Source organism: Mustela putorius, unplaced genomic scaffold, assembly GCF_011764305.1.
Source record: "Mustela putorius furo isolate JIRA1106 unplaced genomic scaffold, ASM1176430v1.1 tig00003987_pilon_pilon_pilon, whole genome shotgun sequence".
Classification (NCBI taxonomy): domain Eukaryota; kingdom Metazoa; phylum Chordata; class Mammalia; order Carnivora; family Mustelidae; genus Mustela; species Mustela putorius.
In genome coordinates, this window is record NW_025422126.1 from 18,067,119 (window position 1) to 18,091,124 (window position 24,006).

At 40.5% G+C, this 24,006-nt stretch overlaps 1 protein-coding gene and 1 long non-coding RNA gene across 4 annotated transcripts in view; one reads left to right on the top strand and one right to left on the bottom strand.

Annotated features, from left to right (window-relative positions):
• Nucleotides 1-24,006, bottom strand: part of GRM5 (glutamate metabotropic receptor 5) — a 530,405-nt gene that overhangs the window by 6,903 nt on the left and 499,496 nt on the right. For 2 of the 3 annotated variants that reach the window (XM_045071437.1, XM_045071438.1), the window contains exon 9: nt 15,809-15,904. The exons of the other annotated variant lie outside the window; for it this stretch is intronic. In XM_045071437.1, the coding sequence (XP_044927372.1) occupies nt 15,809-15,904 (96 nt within the window). The remainder of the gene's footprint in view (nt 1-15,808; nt 15,905-24,006) is intronic. 3 annotated transcript variants of the gene reach the window in all.
• Nucleotides 1-24,006, top strand: part of LOC106006943 — a 30,507-nt gene that overhangs the window by 1,266 nt on the left and 5,235 nt on the right. Inside the window, exons 2-6 of the long non-coding RNA XR_001181314.2 lie at nt 660-778; nt 14,862-14,952; nt 17,723-17,815; nt 18,777-18,930; nt 19,439-19,541. This is a non-coding gene — a long non-coding RNA (uncharacterized LOC106006943). The remainder of the gene's footprint in view (nt 1-659; nt 779-14,861; nt 14,953-17,722; nt 17,816-18,776; nt 18,931-19,438; nt 19,542-24,006) is intronic.

Below are 24,006 nucleotides of genomic sequence, written 5' to 3' on the forward strand. Positions count from 1 at the left end.
TGGCAGGACCCCAGGAAGATTCTGATGGTCTGGATTGGGTTCCAAGGATCTATGCATTTTGCAGCACTCCATCCCCAAAGTGATGACACTGCAGGTGTTTCCCAAACTGAGAAACTCTAGCAGGAAGCTCTCCTTTCTTTCTGGGTTCCCATTGCTCCCTTGGCCTCCTTGCTGGAGGACTGAACTGCTTTTTTCCAGGAAGGGGTCTGAATTGTATTTGGAGCCCACCTTCCATGGACTGCCAGATCCACTCTGCCTGAGACACCTACTCCTTTGAAAATAGACCCATGTTTCTGCAGCTCCTATGACAGGATGCTTCCTCTTTCCCATCCTGCTTCTCGTTTTTTACATCTGTCCCTTTCCTCTTTGTGGTCTTCCTTTTTCTGCTCTTCCTCTGAAATCTCATTCTATTTAATCTACCCAATATTTTGCAACCTCGTGTCATTCAGAATTCTGGAACGAGATATGTCCTCCTCCTCTGCCCCTCTTCCTGCAAAGGATGGATAAATTCTTTCCAGGTTTGGAGGCTGACGTGCATCTCCAGTAGCAGAATAGGCCCTGCCAACCTAACTTTTCCTTTGCAGATTTGTTTCTACATTTTTGCATTAACCTGACCTGCCACCTTTTATGTTTTTAGTGCATTACTTTCTTCTTCCCAGGTGTCTACTAACTTCTGGAACATGGCACAGAAGAAATGGGCCAGACTATTTATGGGATTTCATTGGGAGGATTGTTGCCAACAATCCCTTTTCTCTCCTACCAGCAGGATAAGAAACAGGTATGTCGGAAAGGACAATTAATCTTTCAGGTTGCTGAGGCCGCTTTTAATACAAAGCATGGGCTAGAAACTAGAAGCCTAACTGGATTTATCCTACCAAGCTTTACTGTAGAAAGATTCTTGCTTCCGGCATAGAGAGGTTTTGATGGAGCATAACTCTGGCTATTAATGGTGACAGGAATCACATGTAGTGGCGCCTAAAAACATGATGGCACATTGAAAAGACTTTGGATGAATGTGCGAGAAGGAAGCTATTCTACCCAGCTAGTCTGCACAGAGTGCTGACATTGCGGCTGGCCATGCCTTTGCTCGTAGTGTCTATGGTCATATGGGAGAGAGAGCACAAGACAGACAAGTGGACACCAGTGGAAATGGATGCAGGAGACACCAGAGAAATGGAGGCCAAATCTGAGTACTTCCTTTCATTCCTTGGATTATGACAGGGTTTTTTTTCCCTCCAGAATGGAAAATTTTAATAAGCACTTTTTGGACAAATGGGATTTTCTTAAGCTAACGGGACTATTGCATGGTGTCCTCAAAGTTCAGTAGACAAAGGAACCTAAAATCTGGGTTCTAATCCTGGATCTCCCATCCTGGATGATTGGAAAATAATAGTCTGAAAGCCTTGATCAAAAGCAGAGAGGATGTAATTTAGCAAAGGTGGTTGTGAGGATTCAATGAGACAGACTATACAAGTGTGAAAGGTTCTTGTAAGGAGAAGGTATCTAAGAGTGTTAGTTTTTTCATTCCATGTGAATCTTGCATTTCAGAAAATCAATGTACTAATGTGGTTTTGAGCTCTGGCTGAGAAACAGGGAATTCAGTGTAAAGTAAAATATTTTATGTGGTAAAGCCATAAGATTTTTTTGGTTGTTCCATCGGGTTTGGTCTGTGGTCTTTTTCCATGCTAAGTTGTCTGCTTAGTGATTGCATCCACTTCACTAAATTCTACAATATTCCACAGTTTACATCTTCCCGAAATGCTCTTTCATGGTGTTCCCTCCTCGATGTCTCTTCCTTGCATTTTGACTAAGCTCTTCCTATTAGGTTTTGTTTGTTTGTTTGTTTGTTTTTCAGATTTTACTTTAATTGCTTTTTCTTGAGATGCTTTTCTGACCCTGCCTTGAATGCTTTTCTGACCCTTCTAACTTTGACTAGGTTAGAACTAGGGTTCTTCTTATCCTGCTATAGCCAGGGTACCCAGTGCATGCACTCCATAATATGTTTGAACTAATAATTGAGTGGATATATGCATTTCATTTAAAAAAATCTATACTGATTGTTTTTGTTAGAATTACGTTTTAAAAATAATCCAATATTAAAAAACATTCAATATTTTAAAAAAACCTATTTCTTTTGTTTTATGGATCGATCTACTTTTCATAGAACTTACTGTAATCAGTAGTGCTCAGTGTATGCAAATAAAAGATATTTAATTAATTAAGTACAAAAACATAGATCTTCATTTCTACTATGAAAATCAAAGGATTTGTTCCTTTTTTGGTAATTTATATACATATATGTGTATGTATGTAGGTACATATATATTTGTGTGTGTGTGTGTGTGTATTTGTTTTAGTGAAATTTCTCAGTGATGGAAGTTTATGGAGGCAGTGTTGATAGTAGCCCCAGAATGTGGGTGTATGATCTGGCCCTGAGTGATGGTGGGCAAATCACTTAACACCTTTGTGCCTCTTTGTTCTCTCACATAAAAAGGAAGAAATAAACCTCCCCTTGCTTACCTCACATGATTTCTGGGAGGAATCCAAATGGTAGTACACGTGAGGGTAATTTAGAAAGCACAGCACCTCTACAAACTTCACCATCAAATCTTACAACCAGTTGAGATAAAACCATTATTGTTGCTGTTGTAGAGATTTTTTTTTTTTTTTTTTGGATCAGGATTATACATTTGCCTTAAGGGCCCTGAGGTAAGACAAGAGAAAGCAAACTTTTCCTTACCTGTACATAGCACTTGACCTTCCCCACTGAATATTTTAGGCATTAGAGAAAAAGGAGGAGAGAGGAATGGAGAGAGACAGAACAGATGGTTTGCTACATCTGGAAAGGATAGTTTGGCCAAAAAAACCTGTAAAAAGTGTGCTCTTTCCAGGCACCAATTAACCCTTTGCCAAATATAAAACTATGTTTTCTAATGTTCTTTCTACTATACAATTGGTTCTTTTCTGGGAGGGAGAAAAGAACATTTTGATAATGTTATTTGAGGATTGCATTTTTTGTTTTTGTTTACAGTTTGTGTCTGCCAAAATGACACCAGCTACCCTTATTCTCAGAAGTTTATTCTTCCTTTTTCTATTCCATGCATGACACATAAATAATTTATTCACTTCAAGCAGGCTCTGAATGCCAGCTCAATGACCTCTCCCAGTTTCTCTATTCATCTGCCAAAACCTGTAGGAATTAGCATTCTGCCATGGCAAACCATCATTAGGAGGCAAATGTTAATAAAGAGAGTTTGACCATTCAAAAGTCTATGGAATTTAGAATTTTTGTGTTTATTTTAAATGGCTGTTGAATTAAAAAAAAAATTAAAAATGACTGTTGAATGGCCGGTGTGGTTCTTTCCTGAAAATTGGTTAGGGTTTTATTAAGGCCATAGAAACAATTAAAATCCTCAGAATACTTCACTGAATGAAAAAAACTATGCCTTTATCCTCTTTTGTTACATGGTTTAGTAGTACCTTCATGAGTTGTACAGATTTAGGGTATCAGAATAATCAAATATATCCGTTGAAAATTAGCACATTCTTTTCATGAAAAAATTATCTTCATTACTACACCTCTCTTGTTTATGATTTTGAGTTTAGAAGTAGCCAGGAGAGAGGAATAGTAAGATTATGAGCTTCCTAATACATAAAATATATATTTTTTAAAGGTTTTATTTATCCATTTGACAGAGAGAGAGAGAGAGAGACAGAGCACAAGCAGGGGGAACAGAGGCAGAGGTAAAAGCAGACCCGCTGAGCAGGGAGCTACTGCGGGGCTCAGTCCCAGGACCTTTGAGATCATGACCCGAGCTGAAGGCAGACTCTCAATGACTGAGCCACCCAGGCGCCCCTACAAAAAAATTACAAAAAAATACTTTAAAAAAATTTTAAAAATCTCGTAATGTCATTAGCAAATATGTCTTTGGAATGACTACAGAAAATACTAGGCCAGTAAAAGAATTTCATGAATTAAGAATATTATAAGCAGAAAATTTCCAATTGCAGTTCCATTTTTCTGCACATTTCATAGTTTGTTTTGAATTACAAAGTATGGAAATACATTTTTAAAAAGATAATGAGGAATTTGATATTGTTCACATTCAGACACTCTAAATTAGGTGGAATACTTTCTTTCTGAGCCTTGCCTAAAATCTGACATCTTGATTTTGACAATTACACTGAGAAATACACCATATATAAGAAAATGGCAGAATCATCCATATAAATTTCCCCAGTTACACCATAAATGGATGTAAATAGCTATCTTGCTGAAACAAGTTAAATGGCTGTGATTATGTATGAATTAGAAACACACGTATAGACAAAGACACTTGAGTAAATGGAAATGAATTACCTCCAGTGACACAATAATTGGAAGCACTATCACCTTATATTTGCATCGTGCTTTATAAAGTACTTTAGGAAAACTGATTGTCAGAGTTAGATAGGATCCATGTTTTGGTCCTTCTTTCAAAAATAAAACTGAGGCTCTGTGAGATAGGCGATTTGCCCAAAGTTAAGCAGTGAGAAAATGACAACGTGGAACCAATACCATCTCATGATTTCCAATTCACTTTTCATGAAAGTACACCACCCATATTTGTTTTTTGAAGTAAGCTGTCCTTATTTCAAGCCCTCAGATGTTACCTGGTGATGATAGGCATTTTTAAGTCGATAAGTTAGTCATTTGATTTATGTTCTCTATTACCATATGTCTTCATTCTTCTTAATCATATACTTTGAAGTCTCAAGAAAGCACCTTATATCACTCTTTGGTTGTTAACTCAAATAGCATAGGTTGACCCGGGCACTTACACTTGGCAAGGATAATACTGGATGCCTCGATGATGAAGGCACTTTATACTACCATATAAATAAAGAGCATGGAGCAATTTTTAGCCCCTCTTTTTCCCTCCATGCTATGATCTAGTTGTCTTATGTGTAGCACACTTATCTTCTCTCTTGTTTTGGAATGCCATTGAATGAGAATGGTGTAATGTCAAGGATAACTATTTTGCAAATTTTGACATTTCAACTGATATTGGTAACAAGTGATATGTGATACCTCGGCAAATGATTGTGATTGATCAGTATGTTTTGGTACTGTGGTGGAGAGCTGCTGACATGAGACTTCCCTCAAAACAGGCAAGAGAGAAGATGCACGTAGAAAGCTAGGAATATGAGTTATTCCTAGTATTTTGATAGAAAGAGGTTGTTTATCTTTTCCCTAGGTCCTTGAAAGAAGGAAGCAGATGGACAGTTGGAAGGGTGCTGAGGACAAGGAGAATGAGAGATTGTGGAGCATGGGAGCAAGTAGTTCATTGGGTAACTGTAGAGTACAGATCACAAGGGATTCAAAACTTCACAAGAGGAAGAGATCATTTCTAGCAGGAGGGAAGTGGCCAGGGAATGATGCTTGCCTCAGGAGACAGATTGTATCTACACCTGGAAAAATTAGTAGATTATGGCAAAATCCAAAAAGAGCAGTAGGCATTACCCTCTAGGAAAGACAGCAGTGACATAAGTTCAGGAATCCACAAAGGATATTCTAAGATAAGCAGTAGTCCTATATGGGGATGGATAAAGCATCAGCAGGTTAAGAGTTTGGACTTTCTTGTTTACTATAAAAATGTCTTGGGGCACCTGGGTGGCTCAGTGTGTTAAGCCTCTGCCTTTGGCTCAGGTCATGATCCCAGGGTTCTGGGATCAAGCCCTGCATCGGGCTCTTTGCTCAGCAGGGCAGCCCTCTGCCTGCCTCTCTCCCTATTTGTGATCTCTCTCTCTCTCTCTGTCAAATATATAAATGAAATCTTAAAAAAAAAAAAAATGCCTTGTGGCCACCCATGACCTACAAGGATCTTCTTTCTTTTCCTTTCTTTTGCTATTTTAATAACTAATTAATAATTAACCTCGGACTTCTTATCAGTATAGAGAGGTGGTCTAATATATTTAACCAGAGAGATATGGTCTAATTATTAGATACATATGTAATCTACATACTCAATCAATAAATGAATGAATATATAACGAAATACTCATGGGTTCTTTTCTGTGTTATTCTTTAACTGTAAGAATTCTTTTGTGTTATTTAATCTTTTAGGCATTCCATATTTCTGGAGCTCCACAAAAACAATTAAATATAGGAAGCCTGCCAAAATCTGCTTTAAAACCTCACTGCAGATTCATCCATTGACCTTATTCCTTGTCTGCTCCAGTCCTGGTCGTACTTCAGGAATATGTTAAGGCCTAATTAATATCTGTTAAGTTAATTAGTCCTTCAGGCAATAAGGAACCAAGAAGATTGAAACAAGAAAAAGAGTGGTGTCTAGGGTAGATTTAAGAAGCTGTTATCATAGTGCAGGGACACGGTGTTAAGATGATAACAGGTGTGGAAAAAAATGAGGACGGAAAGGAATATACCGATCTGAAAACTATTGTGAAAGAAACGACATTTGTCCTTGCCTATTGGTATCAGAGGAATGCAGAGAAAAGGTTGCTCACTGGGGAAAGAAATTTCAAGGAAGGATTTGCAAATAAAGTGGAGATTAACGAGGCCTTAAAGGCTGGGGAATGTTAAAATAACACGTATAAACAAAATTCAATTAATATGTGTGTTGCATATATGGCAAAACAGCTAATGCCACATGTTCAATCCCAGGAAACCCTTCCAACAAGGGTGGAGTGGATTTTTGCCTCCCTTTTTAGTAGCTGGGAATGAGCTACTGGCTGCCTGCTTCTATGATAATTCCCTCAGAGATCATCTCTTACTAGGCATTTAGTTCCTAATAAAAATCCTTGTGGAACGAGAACCACTTGGCTCTATTTTAACTAGGCTTGGGTTCAACAGGATGCTTTTTCGACAGATCACAATCCATGGGGGGGGTGGTTATATAATTTCTAGACTTTAGTTGAGGTGCTTCAACTAAGATTAGAGGATTTTTTTTATCCAAACCGGAAATTATTTTCTTCCAGCAATTACCATAAAGCCCAGATTACAATTTCATAAAGAGGGAGCATTAGAAGACATGGCTGTTTTGCACCCCTTGGCTGATACCACCGAGACGCCTTGGTGGAGGAATCCAGCTTGATTGAAAGCTTGAATAAAACATGGGATTGGGGGATGCCTGGGTGGCTCAGTTGGTTAAGCAGCTGCCTTCGGCTCAGGTCATGATCCCAGCGTCCTGGGATCGAGTCCCACGTCGGGCTCCTTGCTCAGCAGGGAGCCTGCTTCTCCCTCTGCCTCTGCCTGCCTTTCTGTCTGCCTGTGCTCTCTCCCCCCCCCCCGATAAATAAATAAAATCTTAAAAAAAACAAAAACAAAAAACAAAAAAAACATGGGATTGGGATTGGTGACTAAGAAGAGGAGAATCCTGGGAGGATAATAGCTCTCCTTGGAATAGAACTTTTACATCTCACAAGGTGTTTCCATCTGTTTTATTATATTTGACCTTCACGACAGCTGTCTAACATAGCACTTATTGCATGGTATTTTTAACAACTTATTTACAAATCTGCTTCTGCACGAAGCCTTGAACACTCTAAGGGCAATGACTATGTGCACTTCCTATGCTTGGTTTGGTGCCTGATGCAGGGGAGTGGGCTGGGAGTATTAGGGAAAGGAAGCAAATTCATATTTGCCTTGAAGGCCTCATATAAATATATTATTAGGGATGCCTACGAGGCTTGGTTAAGCAGCTGCCTTTGGCTCAGGCCATGATCTCAGGGTCCTGGGATCCAGTCCGCATTGGGTTCCCTGCTCAGTGGGGAGTCTGCTTTCCCTCCCCCTGCTCCTGCTCTCTCTCTTGCTCTCAAATAAATAAATAAAATCTTTAAAAAATAAACATATTATTATTAATCTGCACTAGATGCAAAATCTGAGGCTTATAGAACCTGTGCCCAAGTCAAATGAAGGCAAAACACTGCCTCAAATCGGACCTCAAATCCAGAATCATTGTCAACATGTGGTATTGTCTGTGTGCTAAGGACACACAAAAACCAAAGGGCTAACAAGACACATCCGAATGGAGCATCCAGGGAAATAACACCCAAGTTTGTATCCATAAAATGATCTGATGATAAATGCCAAAGCTCTCTATTAACATTGACCTGAACATTGCAGAGATGAATACTGAGGGAGTGGAGAATAAGACATTTGTCCCAGGATTGTGATAATAGTTGCTGAAGAAATGATTTCTGCTTAGAAAAAAGATTCCTTATGCCTTAAGTGGTGAAGTAACATTTTTAAGAATAAATAATTCTTATGTTAAGGAATCCATTCAAAATGATTCATGAAACATAGGATTAGCTGAAATAGTGATTCAAGTTTCCAGAGCACTTAGCTCTGCTGAATAGTTTGTCCTTATTTTGGTATTATCCACCTACCGGGAATATGGTGACAAGATTAGGTGGACATTGCAAGATTTTTTCAGTATTTTGTGGCAGGAATAAAAGTTAAGTATGCCTCTACTATTGACTTCTTCCTCTAGAGTTCAAGAATTTGAACTGATAACTCCCAAGATTGTTCCCTTTGTGGCCTTTGTTCTATGAGATAGTTCTGGTTCCCCTTCCTCCCTTTTATAAGAAATTATAAGCTATTGGATCTTTTGTCTCTCTATATATACATAAATACTTATATTTGTATATAACTACTAAATTATCATATGTATGTATTTCATGGGCAAGGACAGCAGCCTTACAAAAGATTTTGAGCAGCTTCTTCGTTTTTTTGGCCAACAAAAGGATGCTAGACAAGAAGAGGACTGAGGGAAACTGAGAGCAGAGAGCCAGGGAACCCAAGCGGTCCTGTTACTAAGTCATACTAGTAACACATATGTATTACGTATATATTATACCACGCTGAAAGAAGAAGTAGAATATACTCACAGCAATTAGTGATTCTTCTGGAAAAATAAGCAAAGGAAATTAAGAATCTGGTTTATATTCTTTTATATTTGTGGCATTTACTGAAGCTAATCATTTCTAGTCTGATCACAAGACATTAGCTGAACTCAGTTTTTGTCAGACTTCCAAAATACTTCCCTAAGAAATTCTTATAATAAGATTCCAGGAAATTATTATAAGTTACTCAAAAATCTATAACTTTGTTCCTTTACTTAAAAAAAATTTTTTTTTTATTTGAGAGAGAGTGAGAGAGAGAGAAAGAATGAGTAGGGGAGGAGCAGAGGCAGAGGGAGAAGCAGACTCCCACTGAGCAGGGAGCCCGATGCGGGGTTCTGGGATCCCGGGGTTATGGGATCCCAGGTCTCTGGGATCAGGATCTGAGCCAAAGGCAGATCTTAACCAACTGAGACACCGCGGCACCCTGTTCCTTTTTTTTTTTTTTCCTGTTTGATATGCTTTTATAAAACTGGTTGGCAAACTGTATAGAAAGTGAGAATGACCATAGGTTGTTCATGAATAAATGGCTCTATGGTCAGATAAGTTAAGTAGATTTAAACTGCTTTCTGTGGAGCTTCTCAAGTCCGTCTGTCTGTCTGCCTGCCTTCCTAACTTCCTTCCAGAGAGTGCTCACTGATTTCCCCGGAGGTGGTGATGAGGAAGAGGGAGAAACAGAATCTTAAGCAGGCTCCATGCCCAGCCATCCCAAGTTCCCCTCGAGTCTTTGTTTTGTAAGGATTTACTGAAAATCTCCAAGAAGAGCATAGAGCATGTAATGTTGGCTATGCTAATTTGATCCATAATGTCCACTTCTGCCTTTTCTTCTCTCTTGCTCATCTAACATTCTTTGAATATATTTTGTGACATTTTCTTCCAAGGATTCTAAAAGCCTGAACTAGAAACATGTTGCTTTCTTCCTCCCTTATTCAAATCTGGGCCTTATTATTTGGATGATAGATATAACTATACCTTAAAATAGCCGATTGCTCCTGCAGTTTCCATCAGAATGAATTTTATACCTTTATTAAGATTGTCAGGAGCACATGGATGGCGCAGTCGATTACGCATCCATTGTTGTGATCTCAGGGTCATGAGATTGAGCCCCATGTCAGGTTCTACCCTCAGCATGGAGTCTGCTTGAGACTCTGTCTCCCTCTCCCTCTGCCCCTCCTCTCCATGCAATCTCTCTCAAATAAACACATAAATCTTTTTAAAAAATAAAAGAAAAAGACTCTCAGTTCTTTAGGGTGGAGATTATCCCATATTTTCTGGAACACCCCATGGTCCCTAAAACAGGGAAGCCTACACACAGAAAGGTTCTCCTTGCCCTCTTATTGACTGATTTACTGAATCTACAGTCCCAGAGCACTTTTGGATACTGAGAGTAGAATATTGAACAGGACATGTTTTTGTCTTCAAAAACTTCAAGCTTAGTAGGAAGAGATAGGTGATGAGATAATATGGCAGTATTGGAGGTAACTCAAAATACTTTAGAACTATGAGTTTGGACAGATGTAAAGTAGAATGTAAGAATTTTGGAAAGGTTTCAAAGAGGAATTGACATTAGATTTGGATTTTGAAAACTGAGTAAGAGTTTGCCAACTAGAATAGGAATAGGGGTTGGAAAAGATGGATTAAAGAAGCAAGGAGGGGCAATTCAGGGGGAGACGCAGCATGTGTTAGGGAGTGAAATTGTAGGAAGGAGTCAGCTTTGTTTGGAGAATTGTAAGAAATTTGGGGTTTTGGAGAAGAGAACATATGTGACAAAACATGAATAAAAGGTCAAAGAGTTAGAATAGGGTTAGTGTGTGAAGTTCCTTGTATTCTGAGTGTGTGGGTTTGGATTTTATCGCAGGTGACAGAGATCATAGTGGTTAGAGCATGAACTCCAGAATCACCCTGAGTTCGGCTCCAGTGTGGACTTTATTGTTTACATTTTTAAAGATGAAGTACAAGACCATATAGGTAAGACACTTAAAGCCAGTTGTCTGGTGTATCTAAACACTAGGGAGAACCATGGGAGAATATGAATTTTAAGGCAGAGAAATTATATCATTGAATTAATTTCATTGATACTACTAGATTTTGTTCTACATACTTTTCCAGAATTGGCTGTTGAGAAAACAAGGGTGATGGTAGGTGGAGAATGGTAGAAAATACCCCATAAAAGGACTTTATAAGATGAGTAGACTTGGGGAACAGTAATGCTAAATAGAATCTATTGAATGCCTGCTAAGTGCTTTGCTTGCATTATCTCATTTAGTTCTCACAGCACCATATAGGAAGGGAAGTGCTCTATTATTATCTTCATTTTACAGACAATGGAGATTAAAGAGGTAAAATGGTGCTTCAAGGTCACACTGGCTAGTGCTAGAATCAGGTTTTAAAGTCTTTGACCTCAGAATTTTCACTAAATCACTCTATTATTTAATATCCCTGAGACTCATTTTCCTCATCTGTACCATGGAAAGATCATTGTTGGGAGAATTTTGTGCATAACCAATGGGAAGGGACTGCTGCAGTGTTTGAGGCATAGTAATTTCAGCAAGGGTAATAAGTAATTATTTTTACTTGCTTTAGAATATCTCTAAATGAAAGTTAGAACATTAATCTGAAACTGACTCTGGGGAGGAGTGAAGAGAAGACTACTGCAGCAGTCCTATCACTATGAAACTAGCTAGCTTCATACTAGAAAGATAGATCATTTCTCTCTGTGGCTCTGAATTTTATATAACTGTGTGTAGTCCTTTCTGAACACTCAGTTCAGGTGACTATTATTTAGTTTATATTACTCTTAATACTGTTTGCACTGGCTTAAGCTGTAGTTTTTTGATATCAAATGAGGAGTTAATTGGACACATAAATTTTCCTTTGGGATAGGGTTTCTCTTCCATTGCAATTATCTGTGTTTTTTTGTTTGTTTGTTTGTTTTTGTTTTTGTTTTTGACTCTGTTCTCCTGTGGACTATGGATTTTCAAGGACATCAGTCAAGTTATTTTTACCCATTTATCTCTAGAGTCTTGTAAGTGCTTAGCTCGTGGTAGTTGCTTAATAAAATGAGTGTTACATGAAGGAAGAAATAATTGAATCAATGAAAGGCAAAACAGTGTTAACACAGACATCACATTTTAGGATTGCTTTTCAAATCTGAGTTCCTCATGACTATGACGTCACCATTACCAGATTCTCTGAAGGCTCTATGAAACATTTATACCCATTAAAATTAAATGCTACACCTACTAGGTGAAAATCAGTTACTCAAGTGGATTAATACCTTACGTAACTGATATCATGACATTGCAACAGTAAAAATAACCACGTACCACCCTCCTTCCTTCAAGCACTGCAGGGGAACTATCGATCTGTCTATTTCATTTGATTACAGAGCCCTTTTCCAAAGAGAGACAGGGAGGCTCAGAATGTTTTTGCCTCTCCTTCATGGGGTATGACATAAGCACTTCAGAATGCAGACTCCAGTGAGGACTCGGATGGAATGGCCGTGCTGAGACAGGAGATAATAACATTCATTGTTGAGGTTTTAGCCATCTCAGAGGTGGACCATCTTGGTATAAACTCACACGATAATAGGGTTTAGAGAATTTCCAGTTCTTAGAGCACCTCCCTGTTTAGGACTGTCTTTCACTTCTCCTGGCATCAGGAGGTCTCTGCTCTGAAACACATTTAGACTGTCCACTGTGGGAATATGAAAAGATGACAAGTTATGCTAGAATCTGACAGAAGGGAAAAAAATTTGCATAAAAGGAAAACAACAACATAATATTTCAGGAAGCTAGAGTGTTAGGGATACATATAATGTTCTTATTCCTTTCCAAATGTTGGGGTAGAGGGAAAAGGGAGAAGTGAGGGAGTGTCTCTAAGGCCCTGTCATCATTTCAGGTGAGATGATAGTGTTCAGCTCTAGGGCAGCATGCCCCAGAAAACTGCCTCCCCTGCCAGGTAAATTGGCCCTGGAAGAATCACCCCTGGCATGAATTCACTAGGTCCTGTCCTTTGCATAGTTTCAGCATAGAAAACATAGGCAAATGAGATGTACGGCAACACTCCAGGTTTTCTGCTGCTGTTTGAGCTTCCTTTCGCCCCTCCCTGGGATGGATTATTTGCTTAAGGCTATAGAACCAGCCCAGATGTTTGCAGAGTAAATATGCTTGACTCTGACTCTAGGAAGCAATGAGGAGGAGGGCAGTGGGAGCTCATAAGAAGGAGGACATCCACAGCTGATGTCAAAAGTATCTGTAAAAGCAGAGTAGTGATCCTTTCCCCAGCCCCTCTGTTCAATTCCAGAGGAAGCACACTGGAAATAACTACTGAGCCGTCTTATTTCGAAATGGTTTACATTGCCGTTGTCTCCTCTCATATCTTTTCTCTTAATATTCATTTCAACTTATTTCTCCTGGATAAATGTCATTGCGTATGTATGTGTGCATATTTATATAAACAAATACGAAGACTAGAAAAAAAGATTTGACAGTCTTAGACATTTTGGCTTCTCCTTTCATGTGTCTCTAGGCATTTTCTCCTCCTAATGGAAAGCTCTCTTTACAACACTGAAGGACTTGATTTCCCTCCCGAGTACTTTCACTCTCTTCTATCTTGTTTTATTTAATACTAAGTAAATGGGAAGGAAGAAAAAGTAGGACAGGAAGACCATTTGTTTCCAGTGAATTACATTTATCCATGGGGCTGAGGTGGTCATTCCAAGAGAACTATCCTTAATAGGGCATGCAGTAGTCCCCTGGGCTTCACCTGGATGTATCAGTGTAATAAGCCTTGTCATTACCTTGGCTATATCCAAACTAGTGAGGGAACAAAAGCTAACTATTATTTTGCTGTTGTAGAGAAACTTGAACTATTCCCAGTATTGATACATTGAATTGCTCTTTCTGAAGATTTGGACCTGACCCAAAGAATCTGGTCTCATTAACCTAGAGTCCCCTTACCCTCTGTGTCCCACTTTCTCTTTACCCATACTCAGTCAGGACAGCCTTGAGCAAATGTAATCCATCGCTGGGCTGCTTGGACTGGAGATTTCTAAACATTGACTAAACACTGCCAAGACCAATGCATGACACAATGGAGACCTAATGTTTACCATGAATAGCTCCATGTCATCTCCTAGAAGAATGGATTACTCCACCATATCGATTTATAGGTATAAATTGGAATGACCTAGGACAGTTGCTACAGTACAGATTTTGTCTCAGTGTATTTGATAGGCAGCCAAGTTTGGGAAGTCCAGTCCTAGATAACTGCTTCAAATCAGAAGTCACTCTGGACAGGGCCCCTGTATTCATTTAATACAGTCATTTCACCTTGTCCAGCCAACTCCAGTGCTGTCTGACTGATTTTCAAGAACAGGAATTATAGCACTTTGTCATATCTGAAGGAAAGGAAACTAGAAGGCCCAATAACGGTCTGTTGAGTTACTCCCACAAAATGATCCACTGAGGCTTATCTTCCAGACACACTGAGATCCAAAGATGGCTATATAAAGCGATCATGGGCATAAGGACACCAGATACACTAACGCATACATGCATATATATATATGTCTACACAGGTACACATGTTCTCAATGCCTTGTCCCCGGGAGCCATGGATGAAGCTGGCCAACCTCTCTGCCAGGGTTGCTATAAAAGATTGGCCAGACTATACACTACACAGTTCTAGGTACCATTTTCATAGACTGCAACATGAATTCCACTGCCCCTCTCCAGAAGTTGTGCAATGTGGTGGTCCTTGGAGAAAGACATTATTTTGAAAACCAGAAGGAGGCTACTACAGAGGAAGCAAATACAATATTTGGGGTGAAAGTTCAACAGGGCTCCACAGGATCTTCTTCTTGCTGGGGAGCTGGATCCCAAGCTCTGGTCTCCGCACACGCACACACACATGTACATGCTGTACTTCCTGAACTTCCCCTTTCCTTTTTCACCCAGGCTGACTTTCAGGAGCTTCCCTTCCACATCTTTGTACCACCGATGGATGGGGAAATGCCACAACAAAGTAGAAGTGGAGAGTTAGTTCATGGTGAGTGATTCCCCAGCTCAAGACTCCTTCGAGATTCTGGAACTGTTTGATGCCAATCTTGACAGTATTTATCTCCAGAGCCCTTTTCTTGAAACGCGGTCCCATGCAATAAAGCACGTTCACTTCATGCAACACAGCTAAGTTGATGCTTATAGTTCTAAATAACCCAGTTGACTGGGCACAGCTCAGTTGGGAGTGCCTGGTAGGAAGGGACATGCACAGCGCAGCGACAGGGGGTGTTGGCCACCAGACACAGAGAAAAAAAGGAGCTGCAAAGCTATGGTAGCTAGAGGAGGACTAGCTTTCCTGATTTCAGTTCATGAAGAGCCTCTTGCCTCTACAGCTCACTAGTTTGGCACGGCATTTGCCCTTGGCTGTAAGATGATGTTATACTGAAACAAAGAATAATACCCAGGTTTGTCTGGGATCAGGGCTGGAATCTTCCTTCATTACAGTCCTTCCCTCAGAACTAGTCCTAGGCTTTTACATTTGTTTTACTGATTGGTCAGTCCCCAAAAGTGAATTTCCTCCAATCTCTTCCACTTTGCAAACTCCAGAAGCATTTGACCAATAAGCTAAACTCCATGGGAGAACCAAGTGTGAGCTAAGGCTTCAGACATGCAAAGCACACGACCCTGGGAAACAGCAGCATCTGGGACAGGAGGCTCCCATCACTTCACATAAGGATGGCATGGGTTTTGCAAATCAAACACACACAGAAAACCAGTGGTGGCCCTGGTTGGACACACTGCATGGGGTACACAGTGGAGCAATGACCTAGACCAGGGAGCCACCTGTTCCTCTAGCTTGCGGACATTGAGTTCACACCACCTCAGGCCACTCACGGTTTGCTTACCTGCTCATTGTTGCTCTCCCACCATTCCCCACACTCCCTTTTGGGGTGAAACACTCTATTTCCGACTTGTGCTGGGCCAGTCTCCTGTCTTTGTACCTGGTGAGCATGAACAAGGACAGGAGCAAACAGAAAGATATGATTGTGTGCTTAACTGGCCAGGCTGAGGAAGGGCGGTGGCTGCAGAGGGCGTTCCCATGGTAAAGCGGGCTTCTGCTCTTCCCTGCAGTGGCTGACCTGTAACACGCGTTAGATGCTTGTGATGGCATGTGGATCACGTCGGGCATGATTTGGTTATGCTTTTAAACCACACATGATCTGCTCTTCTATATGGCCTATTAATCTAGGATTTCATCACATTTAACCGTCAACGGTAAAAGGAAGGCAGTTCCTAACCTCTACGGAAAAGAATGATATCAATAAATTAGAATTCATTTAGTGTTTACCGTGCGCCGGACATGGTGTTAGGATTTTACCTAAATTTAATCCTGGTGACAACCCGTGGCAGAGGCTCTGTTATGATTATATCCATTTTACTGAGAAAAAGAAACCGAAGATTGCGAGGATTAAGTAGATTGATCAAGGATTTTGAACACAGGGAATCCCAGTTTAGAACTCACAATTTTAGTCATTGTAATGTGCTGCCTTCCTTTGTGTGTGTGTGTGTGTTTCCAAATCGTTCTTTTCATTAAATTCTATTAGAGATTGGTAGTGATGCCGAAAGAGAAGAGAGGCTTCTTGGATATAAGAGGTTCATATGCCATTAAGCTGAACAGTCAGTATTGGGCTGCCTGCATTGTGGAGGATAGCTCAAACAGCTTTTGTATCAGAACTGGCAATTCACCACACCTGGAAGGTACCAGATGATTTGTCCAAGATAAGTTATAAGAGTCCCAACATTAGTCTGCTCCATGGTGAATCAAGACGAGCCTTTACATCTGAATGACCATTTTCAGAGCCAACATGCTTTCACAGAAATCATCTTTTTTTAAATCCATCAACTTATGCCTGTGGGTAACTAAAGACAGTGTCACTCATTTGCCAGATGAGGACCCTGAGACTTAATTTAACTGACTTGACCAAAGTCATAAGCCTCACTAGTAAAGAATAACTGTTAGTAGAGCATGCAAGGCTCAAGACTCTTTTTTGTTTTTGTTTTTTAATGATTTCATTTATTTATTTTGGGGAGAGAGAGAGCATGAGAGAGAGAGAGCATGAGAGGAGAGAGGTCAGTGGGAGAAGCAGACTCCCTGCTGAGCAGGGAGCTTGATTCGGGGCTCTATCCCAGGACTTCAGGATCACGACCTGAGCTGAAGGCAGTCACTCAACCAACTGAGCCACCCAGGTGCCCTAGGCCCAAGACTGTTAAAGTTTCTTTCCTTTTTCCCTTCTAAAACTGGAACCTGAGATGATGCCATTTCCTCCATGCCCCTGGTGTTCAATAGGCAAGGATATAGGAACTTGGAATTAAAGACTTATTTATCCCTGGAATAATCATTTTTTTCTCCTCAGTTTCTTTTTTTGCTGTCTTAAAATGAATATGAAATAAAACAAAGTACAACAAAACCAAAATTATTTTTAGTCCTGGATAGAGGCCTTCCTCTTAATTTTCCTTTTTTAAAAAAGATGTTCAAAATATTTAGTATTTGAATAAAAAATGGCTCATTAAATCGAGCCAAGTGGATGGACTGGATTACCTTATTCAATAGACTTTAATTGAGCATGTGTTTAATTCTAGACAATGCACTTGGGCCTGGAGATAGAATCCACAGGTCCTGCCTCACAGAGTTCACAGTGTAGGGGAGAAGGAGGGGAGGAAGGTGCGTGTTGTTTCTCAGTTTCTGCCAATTATCATGAGAGGGTCTTCTGGAGATTTCTAAGAACAGTTTTTTTGTTTGTTTTTTACCCTTGGCAAAGAAAACACTGGAAACCATGGTCTCTTTTTGCTATGGACAATTGTCTGATGTCGTACTTAACAATGCTACAGCCATGTTATAGGCACGAGAGAAGGTAAGCCGACATTCTAAAAATTGGTGTCATGAAAGATTAGAAGAATGTAGGTCCTAGACAATATCTCTGAGAGATGGAATTAGCCTGTTTTGTCTCAGAACTTCTTTTTATGTGAGTCTTATCATGTCAGCCACTTTGAATTAGGTTTTAGATTCTTTGATGCCAAAATCCTCCTAGCATTTACTTTGCTTTTGTTACTTTTTCCGTCACAGCCCAGTCTGCGAATTTCTAAGGTTGTTTATTTACAGCATTAGGTCTGGATATTTATAAATTCTCTTCGTGTGTGTATGTGTGTGTATTTATGAAGATCCTAAAGAAGCAAGTTACTAACAAATGCTTTAGTCTTAACTGATCATTTGTCTTTTAAATATTGCTCCTTTTTATATATACTATTGTATATAGAAAAGTATAAGAATCTTCACAGAGTTAGATTTTGTATAGGAAGAAAAAGAGGGAGACTGACTGGGTAAAACAAATGGTTATTTTTTCAGTAACCCACATTTAGAGAACACCTAAACAATTGGCTATTATACCCATGGTAAAACACCACTGTTAAGTTATTAGAAGCCCTGCTAATTGCAGTCCTAATCCATGTAATATGGTGATTTAAAAGACAGATAGATATTTGGTTATTCAGATGACCAAATATAAGTAATATAGATGACCAAATATATATGAGAATATATATATTTCTTTGATATATGTGGTCTACTTCCACTGTTCAGGCTCAGAGTTCCCCAAACCCTTGGAATTTCCTAAGTGTTGAGGGTCATAAAGGTGCCTTTTGTTATGTTAATAAGCCAAGTCCAGAAAGCACTTAAGGATGGAGGCTGGTTACCAGTCCCACCCCCTTGCTGGCTGGGAGGGGAGGGGAGGTGTCCTGGAGACTGAGTTCAACCACCAGTGGTTGATGATGTAATCAATCATGCCTTTGTAATAAAACCTCCATAAAACCCCACAGGGACGGGTTTGGAAAGTTTCTGGATTGGTGCGCACATGGAGATGCCAAGAGGGGGGCTCACCCTGAGAGGGTACAGAAGATCCACATAGCTGCCCTATGCGTTTCTTCCATCTGGCTCCTCCTGAATTATGTCCTACAAGAAACCTGTGATCTGGTAAGTAAAATGTCTCTCAGGAGATTACTGAAACCTGAGGAGGGGGATCACGAGAATTTCTGGTTTATAGCCAGCTGGTCAGAAATACAAGTAACAGCCTGACTTGGGACTGGCTAAGAAGTCCAAGGAGGGGGTTGTTGGAATCTCCAATCTATAGCTCGTTGGTCAGAAGCCCAAGTGATAGCCTGGGCTTGTGACTGGCATCAGAGGGGGTAACGGAAGGGGGGGCAATCTTGGAGGACTGAACTCTTCACCTGTGGCATCTCTAGGTTGAAAGTGCCAGAACTGATTTGAATTACAGGACACACAACTGGTCAAGAGAATTGCTTGTTGGTGTGGGAAGTGCCCACACCCCCAACACACAGCACGAGAACTGGGTCCAGGAAACCAAAGCAACCAGTTACTCTGGGTTTAGTGTTGCATTGTCAGAATGATTAACTGATGGGAACTATCACAAGTCAGAGTACTGATAAGTGCTTCAATAAAGCTTTTGGTTATATGTTTGCAGAATCGGCCTCGGTCTGCATGGATTTGCCAAAGATTTTTCTCAATCACCTTTCCTGTCACTAGACTAAGAAAGTATCAAGAAAAATGAAATGAAGAATACAAAGGTGTGTCTCTGTGCTCGTCTCTACCTAGTCCAGTTCTAGAGCCGTGTAAAGGTGGCCCTGGCTCGCTAATGATTTTGAAATTCTCTTCCAGATGCCATCATGTGTGAGTTTGGGGCCAGATTTTACTTCCTAGTTTTCCCTTTGCCTTCGTGGCTTTGGACAGAATGTTTTTGCCTTTACTTTTCAGTCACTGTTTTTCCCTTTCCCTCTGTCCCAGTATGGGCCTTCCTAACCTCTCCGCTCCATCCCAATACAGACTTTTGTAATGTATATTTAAAAAGTCTAAGAATATTCAACTCTGTTCCCATGCTGACTCCTCAAATACCAGCCTAGCGTCAGCTTTTGGACTCCAGACACAGCTCAGATCAGATACCTACCCCTGGGTTACATCCTTCATGATCATCCAAAAACACAGTTTCTGATTTTAAAATGTATGAGGCAGAGTGCAACCCACTGCATTTTATTTTCCAGATTTATGGCCATGTCGCCTTTAAGATTATCCTAATTTTGGATGCTGACAGTGATAAAGTAAGGAGAAAACTGATATACATGTGAAGAGCATTTCCAATATTGGAGACAACTTTCCCTGTGCCATGTGATTCTCTCAACAAACAAAGTAATTATTATCCTCATCCTTTAGGAGAACCTGTGGCTCAGAACACTTTACAGCCTGGCCAAGTCTCCATAGTGGCCACAGAAACAGGGCTAGAAGCCACATGTTCTACCTCCAAACATCATGATTTTTTTTTTTTTTTGAACACCTCACTTCTTTTTTTTTTTTTTAAAGATTTTATTTATTTATTTGTAAGAGAGAGAGAGTGAGAGAGAGCACAGGCAGACAGAGTGGAAGGCAGAGTCAGAGGGAGAAGCAGGCTCCCTGCGGAGCAAGGAGCCCGATGTGGGACTCAATTCCAGGACGCTGGGATCATGACCTGAGCCGAAGGCAGCTGCTTAACCAACTGAGCCACCCAGGCGTCCCTGAATACCTCACTTCTTATGTCATTTTATTCTGGGGAAAAAAAAAAATCAAACCTTTTCTAAATAATCTAATAACCCATTTATTTGAGGGACTGAAAAATGTCATCCATGAAGGGAATAGTGTCCACTTAATACAGCTGGGCTTCAGACTACACCATGGCCAGGGAGAACAGATCACTCTCCGGGCCGCTTGCTAACATGGAAACAGACCGCCATTCCTCTGACTAGAGTTCACCGACAAGAGAATACACAAAAATCTGAAGGTCAAAGAGGCACTGCTGAGAACACCTGTCGGTCACTGATGATGTAGTGGATATTGCACAGTATCAGAAGACACGCAGGATGAGGGGGTGGACTTTTTCAACAACTCTAAAATGTTACAAAGAGAACCAAAGAAATCTCAAGTCAGTCTTTCAAGTCGGATTGCTAAAGGGAGAATTCTAGGGGAAGACAGAAGGGAAGTCCTTACAGATCTTCACTGTAGAGGGGGAAAGGAAGGCCAAATCTGGTTCATGGTTACAAAGTGATTCCCTGCTTCAGTCTCATCCTTTGCCCCCTGTGTGTCTGTACGCAAGTAAATATATTCAAATGGTTTACTACTTGCTCCCACAGATCTGGTGGCCCCCGTACCCAGAAAAAACAGCTTTTGTCCAGACTTGCAATGTCAAGCTGATTCACTCGGAGATGTCAGATTAAGCACAAAGAAATAAGCATGATTAATAGTCTGAGAAAATAATGTCAGAGATGAACGTAAGTTGGGAAAGTATTTGAGAAGCTGCCAGGGAACATGCTGCTCTGTCCTCTATAAAATAAAAAGAAGGTGGAAGTTGATAGGTGGGGAAGCAATGCAAATAAGCAATTAAAATGTAAAGAATCAGCTGTATTGGCCCAGTAACTCTATTCATAGGAATTTATTCTAAGGCAATAATTCAACAGAAGCTCAAAGGCTTTTGTACAAAGATTTTCCCTTTCAGTGTTATAGAAAAATAGCAGAAACTAAGCAAAACAAGAACAAACCGCTGGAGAATGGTTTAATAAATTATAGCATAGCAATATTATGGAAATGTGTTAAATTTTGTATTGAGTAAGGCCTTTCATTTGGTTTCCAGAAAATTCCCCAAGGATGTATTTTAATCCCACTTATGATGAGAACTTGTTTTCAGATATGAATCATGTGAAGTCATTGCCTTTTGCCATGCCTTTTTTTTTTTTTTTTTTTTGATGCTATTTGTTTCACAATAGAAACCCAGGAAGATACAGATTTTAAAATGAATTCTAAGGTGCTTTACAAGCTTACACAACCTCCTCAACGGGGAAAACTTTTCAGGGAGGAGCACAGCGTTGACTGACCAGAGGGAGGATCTTCAGAAGAGAACAGGATGAGCCTAAAGAATTGTCGTGACAAAGCATTAATTAAAAGTTGCTGGCTTCTCTCTTAGGACGGAGGGATTTTCAGACAAAATAATTTATTCTTCCTGAAAACTGATGAGTTGTTTTCCAACAGGAATTTTTCCTAACATTTTTTGTGCATAAACAGCTGGAAAAGCTTTGGAACCAGACAAGCTGGTTAATGACAAGAGCCAGTATTTACTGAGCACTGGGAATATACCAGACACACCGGCAACTGCACTATTTTTTGAACCCTTTTATGTTTTTTTCTGATCTCCTGGCTTAAGCCCCTGCCTCTGCTCTTCTTTGGACCCTTTTCATGCTAGTGGGCAGGGAGCCTACTCCCTTTTCCCCATCCTGTACTGATCTCGGTTACAACCTGCACTTAGTAACTTAATTTTCTCAGCCCGGGGTCCGTTGGAGCCCAAACCTCAGTGCTTCTCGGTAGAAGCAGATTTGCTCTGAAAGTGAGTTAGACACAGGGGCCCTCACAACAGTCCCTTGCAAGGCCCTGTTACTATTTTTGTATTCACATTTTGTTATCTTTTTCTTAAATAGAGTCCCTTCCCAAAATTGTATGATCTTAAATCTCAAAAAACTTAAATCTGCTGGGGTGCCTGGGTGGCTCAGTAGGTTAAGTGTCCGACTCTCCATTTCAACTCAGGTTGTGATCTCATTTGTTGTGAGATGGAGCCCCCCATGGCGGGGGGGGGGCCTATGCTCAGCAGGGAGTCTGCTTGAAATTCTCTCCCTCTGCCCCTCCCTCCCCACCTGCTTGCTGGCTTGTGCGCTCTCTCTAAAACAAATAAATAAATCAGGAACACTTTGGTGGCTCAGTTGGTTGAGCCTTTGGCTCAGGTCATGATCTCAGGGTCCTGGTAGGGAGCCCGTCTCCCTCTGTACCTCCTTCTACTCATGCTCTCTCTCAAATAAATAAAATTTTTGAAAAAATTAGAAGTAAAATAAATAAGTAAATCTTAAAAAGAAAACCCCAAACCCAAAAAACTAAACTTGAATCTACTGTTTCCCAGAGTTTGCCTTCCTCCTCTCGCTTAAGGAAACCATAAACCAGCTGCATTGTGTTAGTGGACATGCTAATACTCTCCGAGTTATAATTGCCCCACCCCACCAAACAGGCATGTTGGTGATCAGGTGAAGGAGTTTATAGAAAATCCTTAATCTTAACAGGTGTATATTAGTGGTACTTTTATATCTGTCACTTTTTTTTTTCGCTTCTAATAACATCCATAACCAGACAAAATCAAAATATTTTGTCCTGTTTTCTCTATGTGCCCCGTAATACTTAGGAAGACATGGGTCCTCCTATGGGACAGGAGGTGATCCCCATTACATCTCTTGGGTAAACAAAGCTTTGATTTTTCTCATCGTCCAGACCTTGTTCTCAGGACCTGGGTGCTCCCACCTGCCCTAACTCAGGCTGCGGGAATAGGCTGGATTTGAGAATGGAATGCAGACAGAAGACTTTCTCTTCTTTATCTTAACCCTTCTCTCCTGTGGGTCTTTGGTAACCCTCCTGTCTCTTCCTTCAGAACACTTATTTCCGATTCTAATTAGGTATCAGTTTGCCTACGAGCTCATTATGTCTCTCACTAAAGTGTAAACTTCACAGGAGCAAGGGCACGCGTGTTCCTTTTGCATGCACCTAGTACAGGGCCTGGCATAGGGCAGCCACTCAGTGGAGGCTTTTTTGTATGATTGCAGCTGCAGAAATGGTAAAAGCAAGAACAGTGAGGCGGTACTGTGTATGCAAACCTAGCTCCATCTCACCTGCGTTTCCCTTTCTGTTGTATACACACAGGGTCATGGTCATTCACCGATCCTGATAGCAACAGACTTGCTCTGTTGGCCACCCTCCTTTCTTCCTCTGTCCTCTTCTTTCACCTTCACAGTTCCAGCCCCACTGCCACACAAAACTCTTCCTTTTCTTTCTTTCTTTGTCTCTTGACTACTGAGGGATAAATAAAAAGTGTTTCCATGTATGGCCAAAAGTCTTAGTTCCCCTTCCTCTAGGGTTTAAAAATCACTTGATTTTGACAGCACCAAGAGGAGGTAGGGGTGGCAGAGGGAGGTTGCGGTG